This window comes from Podarcis bocagei, assembly GCF_964188305.1.
Source record: "Podarcis bocagei genome assembly, chromosome: 4".
Lineage (NCBI taxonomy): Eukaryota > Metazoa > Chordata > Lepidosauria > Squamata > Lacertidae > Podarcis > Podarcis bocagei.
Window position 1 is genome coordinate 1,194,827 of NC_138128.1, and position 15,721 is coordinate 1,210,547.

Here is a 15,721-nt window from a genome sequence, read left to right on the forward strand (position 1 = left end):
GCGATGCTGAGGCAGCGCCGACCTTCGCCCCCAGGGGCTGAAGTCAAGAGCATCGCCATCCCGGGACCTGCGGGCCAGGAAAAGTGTCGTATAAACGCTCCCGGCGCGCGAGGCCAAAAGCCTCGCAGGAGAAGGAGGGGGTGGTGGTCTCCAACCGAAGCCCTCCTCCTCTTTCTCCGAACAGAAACTCATCCCGGGGCGCGGAGAACTCCGGAGTCCCCGGCCACTCCCCGTCCCGCTGGATTCCGCTCCTCTCCAGTGCGCGCTTTCTCCCCGGCCGAGGCCTCCCTGGGACCAAAGCGCCGCGCCAAGCGCTTTTGGCGGCTCCGGGAGCGAGCGCGCGGCCGGAGCGAAGAGGAGGGGAAGGGAGGCGACGGCGGGGGGGGGGGCGCATGCGCCCTGCCGGCTCCCCGGCGCCTGTGCCGTGCGTACAACAGAGGCAGCCGAGTGGGCAGAGCCGGCAGTTGTACCTGCAGCACCAGCGCCGGCGGACAGCTCCTCTGCGCTCCGCCCGCCGCCGCCGCCTCCGCCGCCAGGTAAGGCTCGCCTCCTGCGCCAGCCTCCATCCCTGCATCCCTGCATCCCTCCCTGCATCCATCCATCCCGGGGTCCCTGCGGGTTGCGCAGCGGCGCGCGGCTCCCTCCCTGCGGGCGCTCACGCTTGCGGTGCTTGCTTTCTTGCTTGCAGCCTCCGGGTGCCGGGAAAGCCTTCGCCGAGGAGGAGCCGGAGGAGGAGCCGGAGCCGAGCAGGAAGAAGCCGAGAGGAAGCCCCGACGCGCCGCCGGGGATCCGGGCTGGAGGAGCTGCGGAAGCCGGAGGAGGAGGAGGAGGACCAGCACCCGAGCCCACCAGCCCTCCCCAAAGTTCCCGGCAACTTCGCGGCGCCCGGACAGCTCGGCCATGGAAGGTAAGGGCGGGCGGGCAGGCGGGCGGGCGCCCACGGTTTCTCCTCGCCCGAGCACCGCAGTGCGAGCGGAGGTCGAGGCTGGGCAGAGCCCATTGCAGCGGCGGCGGCGGGCGAAGGAGGCTCCGCCGCCGGGCTCTGGGCTTGCGCCGCACGCCGGCCAGGGGCGAGAACGGGGAAAGGCCTTCGCCCCGAGCGCCGAGGCTGGCTCCCGGAGGTGGATTTCCGGGGCGACTCCCTGGCTCTGAGCCGGGAAGCGATTTAATTAATCTTTTGAATGCAATTGTAAATTGTAGGGCGTGTGTCATGGGAGGGCTGCGGGGCGCCTCGTTTTGCTGGGAAGAGACTCGCCGTACAAGCCCCGTCCTTACCCCCACGCGACGAGGCATCTGCTGCATGCAGGACCCAGTGGCGCCATATGGGGGGGGGGAGGGCAATGCTGAACCCCCACCCCACCTTCCAGAAAGGGGGAAGCCGTGCAATGTTGTTTTGGCTGCTTCAGGAGAGTCCCCTTGATCTAGCGCTCCCCCCGCCCTCCGCGCCTCCGTCAGTGCATTGCATTGCATCCTTGCTCATAAAATATTTCACACACACACACCCCGACCCACCCAGGTTTGGGGGCGCGCCGTGGGGGGGGGGTATTGTCTCCTGCATCCAAACAGGCGTATACAAATTGCATCCGATTCGATTTGCTTTGCTCGTTTTGCATAAGTACGTGAACTCTCCAAATCTCTAAATATTAATTACTGATTGACGTTGCTGGTGGCCCATCCCGCCGGCCAATGGAAAAAAAGCGTGCAGGGAGACGCTGCTCTTATTTAACACCACCCCCGTCTCATGCTCTCCCCCCCTTTTATTACACAAGGTGGCTGGGAAGCTCTGATACAGCAAGAATGAGGAGTTGGTGTACGCAGGGCTTCCTTGAAGACGGAGGCTGCCTTTGAAACCCCTGGCTCTGTTTTAATAACTGCCCTGTCAATCAAAGACAGTTTGGGGAGATCTGATTAGAGGCGGCTTCAATCCCACGGAGGGATCCCACCCTCTCGAGCGGCAAGGGGGATGTACCTGAGGTTCAGAACAGGCCCCGCAAAATGAGTGATTCGGTTATACATAAACAGCAGCACCAGGGAATCTCGTTGACTCCCAACACCTTGATGAAGGCTTGTTTTCAAAGCAGACTGCTCCCCCCCTCCCGCCTCCCCTGTTGTGATGTAGGTGTGTTGCTGGTCTGCCCGTTGGGTGCCATAAAAATCGTGGGGTGGGGACATAATAACCCATTATATGCATAGTCATGCATCCAGAAGCAGATGGATGCCTCTCCGAGTTGCTGGCGGGCGGGCGGGCGGGCGGGCGAGAGGCAGCCTCGGGAAGGGATACGAGCAGCGTCTTCCCTCGCCTTGGCAGCCAAAGCAGCGCTATGACCAGAGATTCTGCGATAGCGCGGCGCGATAGCCCTCGCCTTCTTGGATCTTGAGCGGCGAGAGGGGGAGGGAGGGAGCCATCTGGCCGAGGTTTCTGCCTGGCCATCCTAATTCGGTGCTCACGACTTGCAAGGATGCGCTTTATTGCTGTCGAAGTTCTTGGAGCCCTTGGCTTGGCGGAGAAGGCTGGGGGGGGGGGGAGCCTGGGCTTTGGCTACTCCGAGATGTTTTTCGCCCGGGGGTGGCGGCGTGGTCGCCTTGCCGGAATCTTCAGTGCGAAGCAGGCTCAATAAGGCCTTCGAGGAGGACGGAGACGTTGGGGAAAGGAAGGGGAGAGGGAAGGAAAGGAGAATTCGGTGTGGCAGCAACTGCTGGTTCCTTCTTGGCGGTTCCAATAGGGAAGGCGGGTCCCAGTGCTGGGCCCAAGAAGGGCACGTTCGTCTGCTGAGGGGGCTCGATTCGTCTCTCCCTGTAGCGAACTGGCAAAGCACTCTTGACATCGGAGGGGGAATTGAAGGGTTAGGCGAGGGTTGGAGCAAAGGCTGGAGGTTGCAGGATCTAGATCAATTATTTTCAGCAGGCAGGTTTCCCTGCAAGCGACGGTCTGCTGTTTCAGGATTGACAACCACATCGAAACCCCCTCCCGCATAACATATTCCAATGACCCTCAAGGGCTAGCAACTTGGAATAATAACATGAAAAGCTGGTGAGATCCCCAGAAGGACATCAGGGCAGGGCGATCCTGCGATCTACACAGTGCTCACCTCTGCCCCGGACTAGCCCGAATTTTGGTGAATTTCCATTCTCGCTCTCTCAGATTTCATGCACAGAGACCAATCTATGATTGACCATGCACTTAAAAGGGGGTTTCATTTAATAACCTGCAAAGCGGTGTTTGTAAGGGCTGAATTCCACCTCCTCGGTTACAGCCTATCATCCCTGTATCACCATTCATTCTTCAGGGTGCAAGAACGGTGCTTCGTTAAGGAGAACCTCCCTCGTACATTTATTTATTAATTTCAAAACTTCAGTGCTTGCAGTTTCCACAGCGTTCCTTCCTCGGTAACACATTCCCCTGTGGGTAGTCGCCTCTCAGGCCTGCGCCGGCCTCACCTTTGGCCCTGTCGATCCTGCGCGGACGACCTGTGCGGCCCTTCTCGCCAAGGCAGGTGATGCCGTTGTTGCAGTTTGCCTTTCTCGCGCGGACTGTGCCATTTCAGGCCACAGGTGTGTGAGAGGGGGCCTTGCATGGAAAGCTCGGAGATCAGAACTGCCTAGTTTTCCCTCGGAAGGAAACCTTCCATTTTGAGCTTTCTATTCACTTTTTTCATGCCTTGTCAATAATAGCAGCATTTCAATACATCTCTCCCTCCTCTGTTCATGCAAGAATGGGAGAATCCCAGGAGTACTGATGAGTCTGGATGTGCCTCTCTAACACACCAGGGATTTTAAGGATAAAGCTCTCAGGGCGAAGAGCCTCGTCCCCCAGCTAATGTACACTTTGCTTTTTCGAAAGGTATATTTCCCTGGGAAATCTAGAAGGTGGCCCTGGAGGGGGTTGAAGGAGGAGATTTGTGGCGTGACACCCTTGCTGCTCCTTCAGTTTTCTGAAGCTGGTTTTAAAGTTACGCTGCAAGCGGGTTTATAGCTTTTCCCTTCTCCCAGAGGTCTATAGAGGTTGGGGTGGCACAGCAAAGATCTCTAATACAAGGAGCCTCAGAACCCTCCCCAAACTACAGTTCCCAGAATAAAAGGTAAAGGGACCCCTGACCATTAGGTCCAGTCGTGACCGACTCTGGGGTTGCGGCACTCATCTCACTTTATTGGCCGAGGGAGCCGGCGTACAGCTTCCGGGTCATGTGGCCAGCATGACTAAGCCGCTTCTGGCGAACCAGAGCAGCGCATGGAAATGCTGTTTACCTTCCCTCTGGAGTGGTACCTATTTATCTACTTGCACTTTGACATGTTTCCGAACTGCTAGGTTGGCAGGAGCAGGGACCAAGCAACGGGAGCTCACCCCATCACGGGGATTCGAACCACCAACCTTCTGATCGGCAAGTCCTAGGCTCTGTGGTTTAACTCACAGCGCCACCTGCGTCCCATGTTCCCAGAATACTTTGGGAGAAAATATGACCATCAAACTGAGCCAAAACCAGTATATCTTGGCAGCAGTCATGGCCATGTGGACTAGTCACTTAATGCAAGGAGTAAGGAGTAGGAAGGCAGGGAGGAGAGATGGGATGTTTGCAGCCTCCACTCTTGGGTCAAGATGGATTATTTCTATATGTACAACAAAGACCACACGTCCTATAACAATCCGATGCAATGGAAATAAGTCAGAATTTTAAAAAAATGACTTTAAAATAAACAACTTATATAAAATGCAGTAGTGTTCAATGATCCATTTAGAATATAATATTATGCAATGAAATTAGCTCTCAGAGCATCAGCAAATATTAATTAACTCAATCTCAACTATTACAATAAATCATTACCGATTAATCACATAATGCCTTCTTTATATTCCAGATGCATGTTCTATAGTATTATATTAATAATATGTTTGCAGGTGTGCAATTGTCATGGCCTCTGGCTAGTACGATAAACTTCCACAACTGAGTACTAGACTATAATCAATAAAAACAACAGCAAAGTCGCAATAAGACCATGTCAAAAGCATGTGCCAGCCGCGCTGCACTTTCTGCCTTGCTCTCTCTCTCTCTCCCTCGGTGGACTCCAGCAAAACCTCTGAAGACTTGGCACCACTCTGTCTTTTCTGCTCACTCGTCACTCTTAACAGCAGCTTTTTTTGCTGGGATGGAGCAGAATGCAGCTCCAGCCCACACATCAGCTTTGCCAAGGCTAGCAGTAGTTAACACTGGAGATTAGGGATGCCTTGGCCTTTGGCCACGGCCTTTGGCTGCAATAAAGAAAGGACTGGCCCAAGGAAGGAAGGAGGGCTGCATGGAGCCAGAAAGACAAATTCCCAGCCCGATCCCAGTGGCTGATCTTGCAGTCATGGATCATGCGCTCTGGAGAAGGGCGAGAGGACTTCAGAGGGCTCATTGCTGTTGCTGCTTTAGGAGCCCTGCATGGCAGGAGATCACACTAGTCCACAGCCAGTGTATCTGAGGCATGTTCGAGTCCAGCAGACTCCCCCAGGCGCAACCCTGTGCGATGATCCCTCACAGCCCTGCAAAGTAGTGAGCAACCGTCCCACTCGCTGGAAAGGACAGAGGGAGAGTGTGATCTGGTGCACGAATCCTTCTTGTGGGTTTCCCAGAGGCCTCTGGTTGGCCTGGCCTCAAAAAAGAGATTGCCCAGCTGGGAAAGATTCAGAATAGGGCCACCAAAATGAATGAGGGGAGGAGCGGCTGCCCTGTGAGGAACGGTTGCAGCCTTTAGGGCTTTTTAGCTTAGAGGAAAGGCGAGGGAAGTTTGTAAGATTATGCACAGAGAAAGAGGGTGGGGGAAAGCTTTCCTCCCTCATAACGCCAGAACTCGTCCACATCTGATGATGCTGAATGTTGGAGGATTCAAGGCAGAGAGAAGAAAGTCCTTCTTCATGCAGTGCAGAGTTCGAATGATGGAATGTGCTCCTGGGGGCGGGGGCAGGAATGGCCACGAACCTGGATGGCTTAAAAGAGGATCGGGCAAATTCATGGAGAAGGAGAGAGCGATCGGTGGCTCCTAGTCAGAATGGCTCTGCTCTGCCTCCACAGTTGGAGTCAGCGATGCTTCTGAATCCCAGTCACTGGAAGGGAGAAGTGCTCTTGTGTACGAATCCTGCTTGCAGGTTTCTCAGTGAAGCATCTCTTTGGCCAAGAAGGTGGCCAAGAACTGTTGGAATTCTGGAACTCCAGTACTGGAATTCCAGTACAAGATGCTGGACTGGACGGGCCACTGGCCTGACCCAGCAGCCTGCTTTTATGTCCTCCTTTTCTCCGCCAGCATTTCCTCCTTCTTTTCCCACCTGTGCTTTGCACCTTCTGGGCAGGACAATTGTTAAAAAACAGGCCACACCACAGTCCCTGATGTTGACAGAAAAAATGGTGAGAAGGTAGACTCCACCTTCATCTCTGATTGGGGTGCTGCACTGAACACACACGGACTCTGCCCTGGTGGTTTTTTTTAGGGCCTAAATGGGTGTGATCATAGAAAGGTAGAGCTGGAAGGAACCCCAGGGGTCATCTAGTCCCATGCAATGCAGGAATCTCAAGATTCATAATTTTGCAGGACATAATTCATTATTCGAAATGCAGTTTTGTGTGCATGTCTCTGAGAAAGTGATTAGGGCTGGGGAAGGGAGGATGCAATCATTTTTTCCTGTGTTGTGGCCCTAATTCTACCCCCACCCCTGTAGCTGCTATTAGCTGTGGAAGGGAAAGCACACAGGGATAAATGGATGGGGGAGTCGGATGTGTGTTGGGGAGTCCAAAAAGAGAAGACTAGAACCTTGAAGATAATATGGCGTGTAGGGTGCAGGGGCAGGGGCAGCATTTCCATGGGGCAGAAAAAGAACAGACCTAGGGAAAAAACTATCCTCTGACCATGGACAGTTCCTACTAGGGGTAACTGTTAGTTTTTTTTGGGGGGGGAGAGGAACAAAGCATTTATTCTAAAAGGCAGGGAGTCCTTGTTTTCCCCTGCATGCTTTCCATCTGTGGGAACCCCCTAGCCCCCCTTTCCTTCTTTAGGTCCCCAGCATGTCCATGTGCAAAACTTCACCGCAGGACTTTTTGTCCTGGGACAAAAATGAATAAACACAGCAACCTGTGTTTGCGTGATATTGAAAATATAAGCTGCTACAGTCTAGTCTGAAAGCTGTGAAATGCACAACACTGCAGACTTTGAGGGTCAGTGTTATTCGCTGGCTGGAGTAGGACTTGGGAGACCAGGGGTCGAATCCAGACTCCGAAAGCTGGCAGGTTGAATTGGGCCAGCCTCCCTCTCTCTTACCTTGCAGGCTTCCTGGGAGGATTAAAATGGGTATGTGGAGAAGGGGGCTGTGTCCCACCTTGAGGCTTCCTAGAGGAAGGGCATGGGGCAAGATGTGCTGGGGGAAGGGGGGCTATTGTTCATTCTCCAGGCTGGGGAAAGGTAGCCTAGACACGGACTCTGAGAAGGGGGCCAGGAAGGGTGGGCTCAGTCAGTGCACAGAGCACTGTGGCATATTAATAATTCTTCATGAGTTTTGCTCTCCCATTTTCCCCTAGCAATAAATGCCAGGAAATGCCATTTCCCCAAGAGCCATGAAACAAGCAAGGGGCGCGGGGATCTATTGATGAAAGAAGTTTATACAATTATGCCTGGCATGGAGAAAGAGGATAGAGAATAGTTTTTCTCCTTCTCTCCTAACGCTTGCACTCGGGGACACACAATGAAGCTGAAGGTTAGAGGATCCAGGACAGAGAAAAGGAAGGACTTCTTCATGCAATGCAAAATGAAACTGTGGAACTCCCTGCCACAGGAGGCGGTGGGGGGCACCAACTTGGAGGGCTTTAAAAGAGGATTGGACAAATTCACGGAGGTGGAGAGGGCTGTGAATGGCTACTAGCCTTGCTGGCTCGGCTTTGCTTCCATAGTTGGAAGCTGCAATGCTTCTGAATTCCGGTTGCTGGAAACCACAGGAGGAGAGGGTAGCTCTCGCACTCAGGTCCTGCTTGTGGGTTTCCCACTGCGAGGACAGTTGGACTAGATGAGCCACTGGTCTGATCCATCAGTCTCTCCTTAGGGTCTTATGTGCACAAGCAGCGCCAACCCTGTAAGGAAGCCCCCTTTGCAGGAAATGCTGTCTGTCCGTACGGCTCCCTCTTCTCTCTCTCCCCCCCCATTTTTTTTATTGGTTTTCACAATATTATAAACAAACAAACACACAAGACAAACAAACAAACACACAAGACAAACCAACCAACCAAACCAAACATAAATCATAGCCTTATTGAAAATTACAGTTATTAACTTTGTTAAGTGACTTCCTCGCTTCCCCATGGTTGAATTTCATTGCATGTCCTTTTAACGGTTTTCCAAATCCCAATTTTTATGAAATTTAACTTAAACATTAACATCCTTAATTCTTCACCTTATAGAATTAAACATATTAATTCATCACTTAACATAAATAAAATCCTAAGCCCATTAAGTATCTGCAAGCTATTTCCGGTTAGTTTAACTTAACAAATTTAACTAAATAATCATTAAATTTATTCCATTCTTCCTGATATTCCTCCTCCTTCTGGTCGCAGACTCTTCCGGTTAGGTCGGCTAGCTCCGAAAAATCCATCATCTTCATCTGCCATTCTTCTACTGTTGGTAATTCTTGGGTTTTCCACTTTTTAGCTAACAAAATACGAGCAGCAGTTGTGGCATACAAAAATAGATTAACATCTTTCTTGGGCAATTCCAAACCTGCTATTCCAAATAATTGGAATAAAAGGGCTCCCTCTTCTCTGACCCACACTTCTCAACCCCCCCACTCCTTCCCCTCCAGTTCTCCCCCTCTCTCCCTCCCGCCCTCCTGCTGTCTCACTGAGGTCCTTCTCCTTTATCTTGGCTGGAACCGAGTAAACTTGCTGACGGAGATGAGCGATGGATGAGGCTGCTGGGGGCTGATGTAGCAGGGTGGTTTTCTGGCGAAAGGGAAAGGCGGCTGTTTGCTCAGCACAGTTGGGAGACAAAGGAAGGGCAAAGGCGCGGAGGGGGGGGGTGCTGAATCAAGAGGTTTGGGGGCTGCTGGGTTCGCGCTCCAGGCCTATATGCAGGGAACTGGCACTGCAGCTTTCCTACCCTTGACTCTTTCCTTTCTGCATCACTTTGGAGAAGGGGAATATTTCATTCCTTCTCCTGGAGTTGTTTTTATTTGTGTTCTCCTCTGCTGCATATCTGATGGATGGAGTTAATCTGCTGGATGTTTCTGCCCTAAGGATTTATGGAGGGCAGCCCACAGCACTCGGTGTTTTATGGGCGCCGTAGGATTGGCGTAGATGGCCTGCCTGTACTTCTCTGGAGCAGGAAAGGGTCCTTTCCGGTTCTCGATTGTTCGTGATACATTATTGATGCAAAGAACGTTTATCCTGAACTTAAGGACTGCGTGTGAGAGAGGAAAAGCAGCCTCTTCAAAGGGGCAGAAGAGTAGAGATAAATCGCAGAATCATAGAGGTGTAGAGTTGGAAGGGACACCAAGAGTCATCTAGTCTAACCCCATGCATGTAGGAATCGCAGCTAATCTTTGTGCAAAACTTCCAGGCATTGGGAACCCAGCTGGCTGCTGAATGGGAGGATAGCATCTGGGCTCGGAGAAAAGGGCCTCCTATAGCTCAGTGGCAGAACACTTGCCTTATGAGGAGCTGGTTATGTTTAGCCTGGAAAAGAGGAGACTGAGAGGAGATAGGAGAGTCATCTTCAAATACCCCAAGAGCTGCCCGCCCTCCCATGGAAGATGGAGCAAGCTTGTTTTCTCCTGCCCTGGAGGGTAGGACTTGAACCCATGGCTTCTCGTTACAAGAAAGGAGATTCCGACTCAATACCAGGAAGGACTTCCTGGCAGTAAGAGCTGCTCCACAGTGACATGGACTCCCTTGGGAGGTCTCTCCTTCCTTGGAGGTTTTTAAGCAGTGGTTGGGTGGCCATCTGTCAAGGATGGTTTAGCTGAGAGTCCTGGATCGCAGGGGGTTGGACTAGATGACCCTCAGAGGTACCTTCCGATTCTACGATTGTATGATAAACCAGCAGTGCCTAATCACCTCAACTCAAGAGAGGATATTGCAGAGTTAGGAAAAGGGCACCTAGAGGGATTAAGATGGTGGAGCACCTCCCCTATTAAGAAAACCTGCAGCGCTTGGGAATATCTAGTTTAGAGAAAAGGCGCATAAGAAGCAGCCCCCCTCTCATAACGCTAGAACTCATGGAAGCAGAATGCTGGAAGGTTCAGGACAGATATAGAAAAGTCCTTATTCAAACAGCATATAGCCTGTGGAACTCACTGCCACTGGAGGCAGTGGATGGCTTTAAAAGAGGATTGGACAAATTCACGGAGGAGGAGGGCGCTATTGGTGGCCACTATCCAGAACAGCTCTGCTCTGCCTCTGCAATTGCTTGCTGGTTTCCCATTGGGGCATCTGGCCGCCCCCTGTGAGAGCAGGATACTGGATTGGATTGGCCTGATCCAGTGGTGTTGGTGGGGAGAGAAGCCTTCCTGGCTCCAAAGGCTCAGGGGTGAATCTCTTCTTCCTACTCCTGCAAAGCGAGTGTTGGAAAGTCCATGCCTGGCTTCCTGCTGAATCCCTTTCTTTCCTCTTCTTTCCTCTCCCTGAGTGGCTGCAACATCTGTAAATCAGCATGTGGCCCCCCCTTCTTCCAAAAGATCCAGAGAATTCAGAGATGCCCTTACGGCGATGTCTGAGCGAAGAGCGTTCAGCATGCACACTCTCAGGTCCGTGTAGGGAGAGAGGAATGGGGAAATATCAATTTTTCATTCAAAAGCCCTTCTGCCGCACTTCACGGTGGATTTGGTGCGCCATCAACCACTATATCACGAGTGGGGTTTTCAAAAAGAGGCAACAGGGAAAGGCAAGGCAAGACGTGGTCTTAGAAATAGTGACTGATCTGTACAAACTGCACAGCTGTGGAAAAAAGAGATACAACAACAGGGAAGGCAGAGAAAAGCCACAATCCGTTGAGATATCTGCAGTTTTTGCTTCAGTTCATCCTTTGCTTGTGGCAGAGTATAAGTAAAGGTAAAGGGACCCCTGACCCTTAGGTCCAGTCGTGGATGACTCTGGGGTTGCGGCGCTCATCTCGCTTTATTGGCCGAGGGAGCCAGCATACAGCTTCTGGGTCATGTGGCCAGCAGGACTAAGCCGCTTCTGGCGAACCAGAGCAGCGCACGGAAACGCCATTTACCTTCCCGCCGGAGCGGTACCTATTTATCTACTTGCACTTTGATGTGCTTTTGAACTGCTAGGTTGGCAGGAGCAGGGACTGAGCAACAGGAGCTCACCCCGTCGCGGGGATTCGAACCGCTGACCTTCTGATCAGCAAGTCCTAGGCTATGTGGCTTAACCCACAGCGCCACCCGCGTCCCATCTGTGGCAGAGTATAGAATCATAGAATTGTAGAGTTGGAAGGGACCCCCGAGGGAGTCTGTTACACCACCAAACAGCTCTCACAGTCAGGAAGTTCTTCATAATGTTTAGTCAGAATCCACCTTGTTGTTTTAATCCATTGGGTCAGATCCTACCCTTTGGAGCCGCAGAAAACAAGCTTGCTCCATCTTCCATGGCTCAGCCCTTCAGATATTTGCAGATGGCTCTCACATCTCCTCTCAGTCCTCTTTTCTCCAGGCTAAGCTAAACATACCCAGCTCCTTCAAGCATTCCTCATCAGGCTTGGTTTCCAGCCCCTTGCTCATCTTGGTTTCCCTCCTCTGCACACCTTCCAGCTTGCCAAGAGCCTTCTTCAATGGAGCTCAGAACTGGATGGAGTCTTCAGGTGTGTTCTGAGCAAGGCTAGGTAGTCAAATTCTTGGGATGGATCTAGCCTTCTTTGAATGCATCCCATGGATTTTATCTTTCCCCATTTCCCATTGTCATAGGCAGGGGTGGAGGAAGGGGGCTGCGGTGGGTGTGGTCCGCCCTGGGTGTCACCACTGAGGAGGGTGGCAAAATGCCAGGCAGCACTCACCGTGCAGCGTGCCCAAGCCACACATCTCTCCTGCCCAAATGGTCCGCCCGCTGCCTCCACCCCAGCTGTAGGGCAGCTGAGTGTGTAGAAATGTTCAGGGATGCAGGAGAGGATATATTGTTTGATTATACCCTTTCCAACTTGTGTTAACAAGTTCACAATTTAGCAGAGTAACATTCCCCTTTTTAAACTTGCAGCAGATGCATTTCCTCAGGCTCGCTAAAGCCCCTATAATAACTGTTCTGGTATTTTCCCCTTATTCCCTCATAAAAGATAAGACATGACACAGTCTTTTATAAAAGTATAAAAAGCTTTACTCACACATCATTCTGTTCACAATAGGATCCCAGAAGACAGACTTAGCTTAGAAAAGTAACATACACCTAGAAACTATCTCATAAGGAGACAGTCCCTTTGTCCTCTCTTGGCTGGAAGCCAAGAGGGCATCTTTGGCTAAGCAGATGTTGCTTCTTCGATGCATGTAGCCAAAGAGAGAGAGACGGCTGCCCTGCCCTGTGCTTTTGTTGTTACCTGCACAGGTGAAGCCACGCCCACCTCTACTCACATGCAGAGGAAGTCTGTCCCAGCCCAGAAGGAAACAGGAAGGACAAACATTCCTCCCCATGTGTAAACATGTTCACTCTAGGAATGTTGTACTTGACTGCTCTTGTGTTTCACATCCCACAGAGTGGGAGGAGGCAGGCAGACTCCGGAGGCCCCGCGGTGCGCCCCACCCCTGTGGACAACTCGCCCCACCCCTATGGGCAGCTCGCCCTGCCCCTGGGCGTGCCACTCCAGGCGCCCAAGTGGCTTCCTCCACCGCTGGTCATAGGGGCTTGGAATACTGCCATGAGGCTCAGAAAGCAGCATAGTGCAGCAAGGTGTGGATGTTTCCAGCATGGCAGTGTTGGGGAGTCATAAACAGGGCTGGAAAAGAGAAACCTTGCGCAATGAGAGCCACCCGCTAGCGCATGTCTCCTGCACAAATCACCTTGGAACGAGTCAGAGATGGACACGAGGGTACTGGTGCACATGTCTAAAGTCACCTTCAGAGATTCTTTTCTATGCTCACCTGGCAGCCACACGAGAATATCAGAACATAGAGAAGAGCCTGCTGGATGAAGGCTCAGGGCCCATCCTCCCCCATGACTTTGTCTAATGCTCTTGTAAAGCCATCTAGTTTGGAGGCCATCACTGCCTCCAGTGGGAGGGAGTTCCACAGTTTACCAATGTGCTGCCTGAATAAGTATTTTCTTTCATCTGTATTGAATTGTCCAACAATCTGCGTCACTGGGTGTCCACGATTTGTAGTGTTATGAGAGAGGGAGAAGAACTTTTCTCTGCCTGCATTATAATCTGTCCTTCTTCTTCTTCTTCGGTGATCCCTCATAGCCAAGGAAGATTGTCTTCCATAAACACTGTTTTACTAGTGAGTCCGTAAGTGACTGTGGAGGCCAATTCTGGATCCACACGCAAATGTTACACCATTGAATTGGATTTGTGGCGCTGCAGATGGATTATTTTGTGCTTGTTGGTGCGGCACTTTGGTTTTTGGGACGTTTAGCGATAGGCCAAGCTTGTTGTAAGCTTCTGCGAAGATATTTAGGATGGTTTGGAGGTCATCCTCTGAGCGTGCGCACACTACATTGTCATCAGCATACTGAAGCTCTATGATGGAAGTTACGGTAACCTTACTCTTTGCTTTCAGCCTGCTCAGATTGAAGAGCTCTCCATCTGTTCGATATATGATTTCCAAGACTTTGTAATGTTCCTAGTTGTTTTAAATTATTAAATCACTGTTAGTATTTTTTATTTTTATTGTGACAGTGGCTCCCCTTCCCTTTTTTGAAAATATGGCTAGTCAGTTGTATTGTTCACCATCCAGAGGTCATCAGCTATTGGGCATTGTACAAACGTTAACAAATAACAGATAAAATAGTCTTTTGTGGTCCCCATTCTAGGGTGGGTAGCAAGCTCTCTCACCAAGGCTGTAGTTGGAGCTCACCTCTTGAAATGTAAATCCTGTCGATGGCTCTGCTCACTTGCCTACGGGAGCCTGATATTTTGAACAGGGCCTAACATCTCTGGCAGCAGTTCATAGAATCACAAAATTATGGAGCTGGAAGGGACCCCAAGGGTCATCTAGTCCAACCCCAGCAAGACAGGAACCCCAGCGAAAGAATCCCTCTCAGATAGCTCTCCAATCTTAACTTAAAAACCTCCAGTGAAGAAGAACCTGCCACCTCCTGGGGGACTCCATTCTACTGTTCTTACTGTCAGAAAGTCCTTCCTAATGTTTAGTTGGAATCACCTTTCTTGTAATTTGAATCTACTGGTTCAGATTCCCCCCCCCCCCACACACACACTCTGGAGCAGCTGTGGGCAATGAATTCTGAGCAGACTCCTTCAAATTTTGCCCCAAATTCTTCAAACCTCAAAGCCTATCAGTCTGTTGGTTTGAGGCCTTTGGGGGAACAGTGGGCTGTTTGTTAACATAACCCTCTCTTTAGGGTGATGTGGTGATGACGGGTGACGGGTGGTTTGGGGATGTCTAGCACAGGGGTTGGCAAAAAAATTTAGTCACAGGCCAGTCCACTGTCCCTCAGACCTTTTGACGGGCCAGAGAAACAGCACTGGGGGGGGGGAGCTGGAAGAAGAGGTGAGGGGGCAAGTAGTCCTCTTCCCCACCCCCAGACGCTGCGCTTACCTTCCTGGGGCTGCCGCCACCGCCGCCACTGCTGCTGCTTCTCGTGGGTAGGCAGAGCGAGCTTGCCCATGGAGGGAAGATGGGCGGCACGAAAGGGCTGGATCCAGAGAGGGGCTGCTTTAAATAGCGCTCAGCCATCTCAGCCCAGTCCCCTTCCTCCTCTAGGCAGGGCGGGGGGAAGACAGGAGGAGGGAGGGAGGAGACGCTGCCATGGTATGTGTGAGGGAGAGGGGAGGGAATGGAATGGTGCAGGGGGGGGGGGAATGGCGCAGCCCAAACGAACAGAATCTCCTCGCTGATCCATGGGCCAGATCCTGGAGGCAATTGGGCCTGATCCGGTCCATGGGCCTTAGTTTGCCGACCCCTGGTCTAGCTCATAGGAGGTTACTGAGCAACCTTTTCACCTGTTTTCAGTGTAAGCTGCAAGCTGTCCTGGTGCAGAAATATATTTTTTCCAATATCCAGCAATAGCTAGGAGCATATCTATATCTATATATATAATGGACCTGGAAGACAGTTTTGGAAAGCGTTCAAACATCTCAAGGGTTGTCTCCGTGGAGGATGGAGAAAGCTTGTTTTCCCCTGCTCTGGAGGGTAGGACTCGAACCCATGGCTTCAAGTTGCAAGGAAGTAGATTCTGGCTAAACATCAGGAAGAACTTTCTGAGGGTAAGAGCCGTTTGACAGTGGAGCGGACTTCCTTAGAAGATGGTGGCCTCTCCTTCCTTGGAGGTTTTTAAGCAGAGGTTGAAGGCCATCTGTCAGGGATGCTTTAGTGGAGATACCTGCATACCAGGGGGTTGGACTAGATGACCCTTGGATCCCTTCCAACTCTACAATTCTATGATAAGCCAGCAGTGCCAGAATCCTGTTCCGTTTATGCCATTTGGGAGGCTGGGAATTACATGTAAGGGAGAGCACAGTCACACTCATGTCCTGAGTGAGGGATTCCCTTGGGCATCTGGTGGTCCAGTGTGGGAACAGACATCTCAACTAGATGGGCTGCGGG

The 15,721-nt window shown here is 51.6% G+C and overlaps 1 protein-coding gene across 1 annotated transcript in view; it reads left to right on the forward strand.

Moving 5' to 3' along the window:
* Window positions 1-419: 419 nt before the first annotated feature.
* FGF12 (fibroblast growth factor 12) overlaps window positions 420-15,721 on the forward strand; it is a 231,204-nt gene continuing 215,902 nt past the window's right edge. The window contains exons 1-2 of the mRNA XM_081190671.1: window positions 420-536; window positions 689-907. Of these exons, the coding sequence (XP_081046797.1) occupies window positions 901-907 (7 nt within the window). The 5' untranslated portion in view covers window positions 420-536; window positions 689-900. The remainder of the gene's footprint in view (window positions 537-688; window positions 908-15,721) is intronic.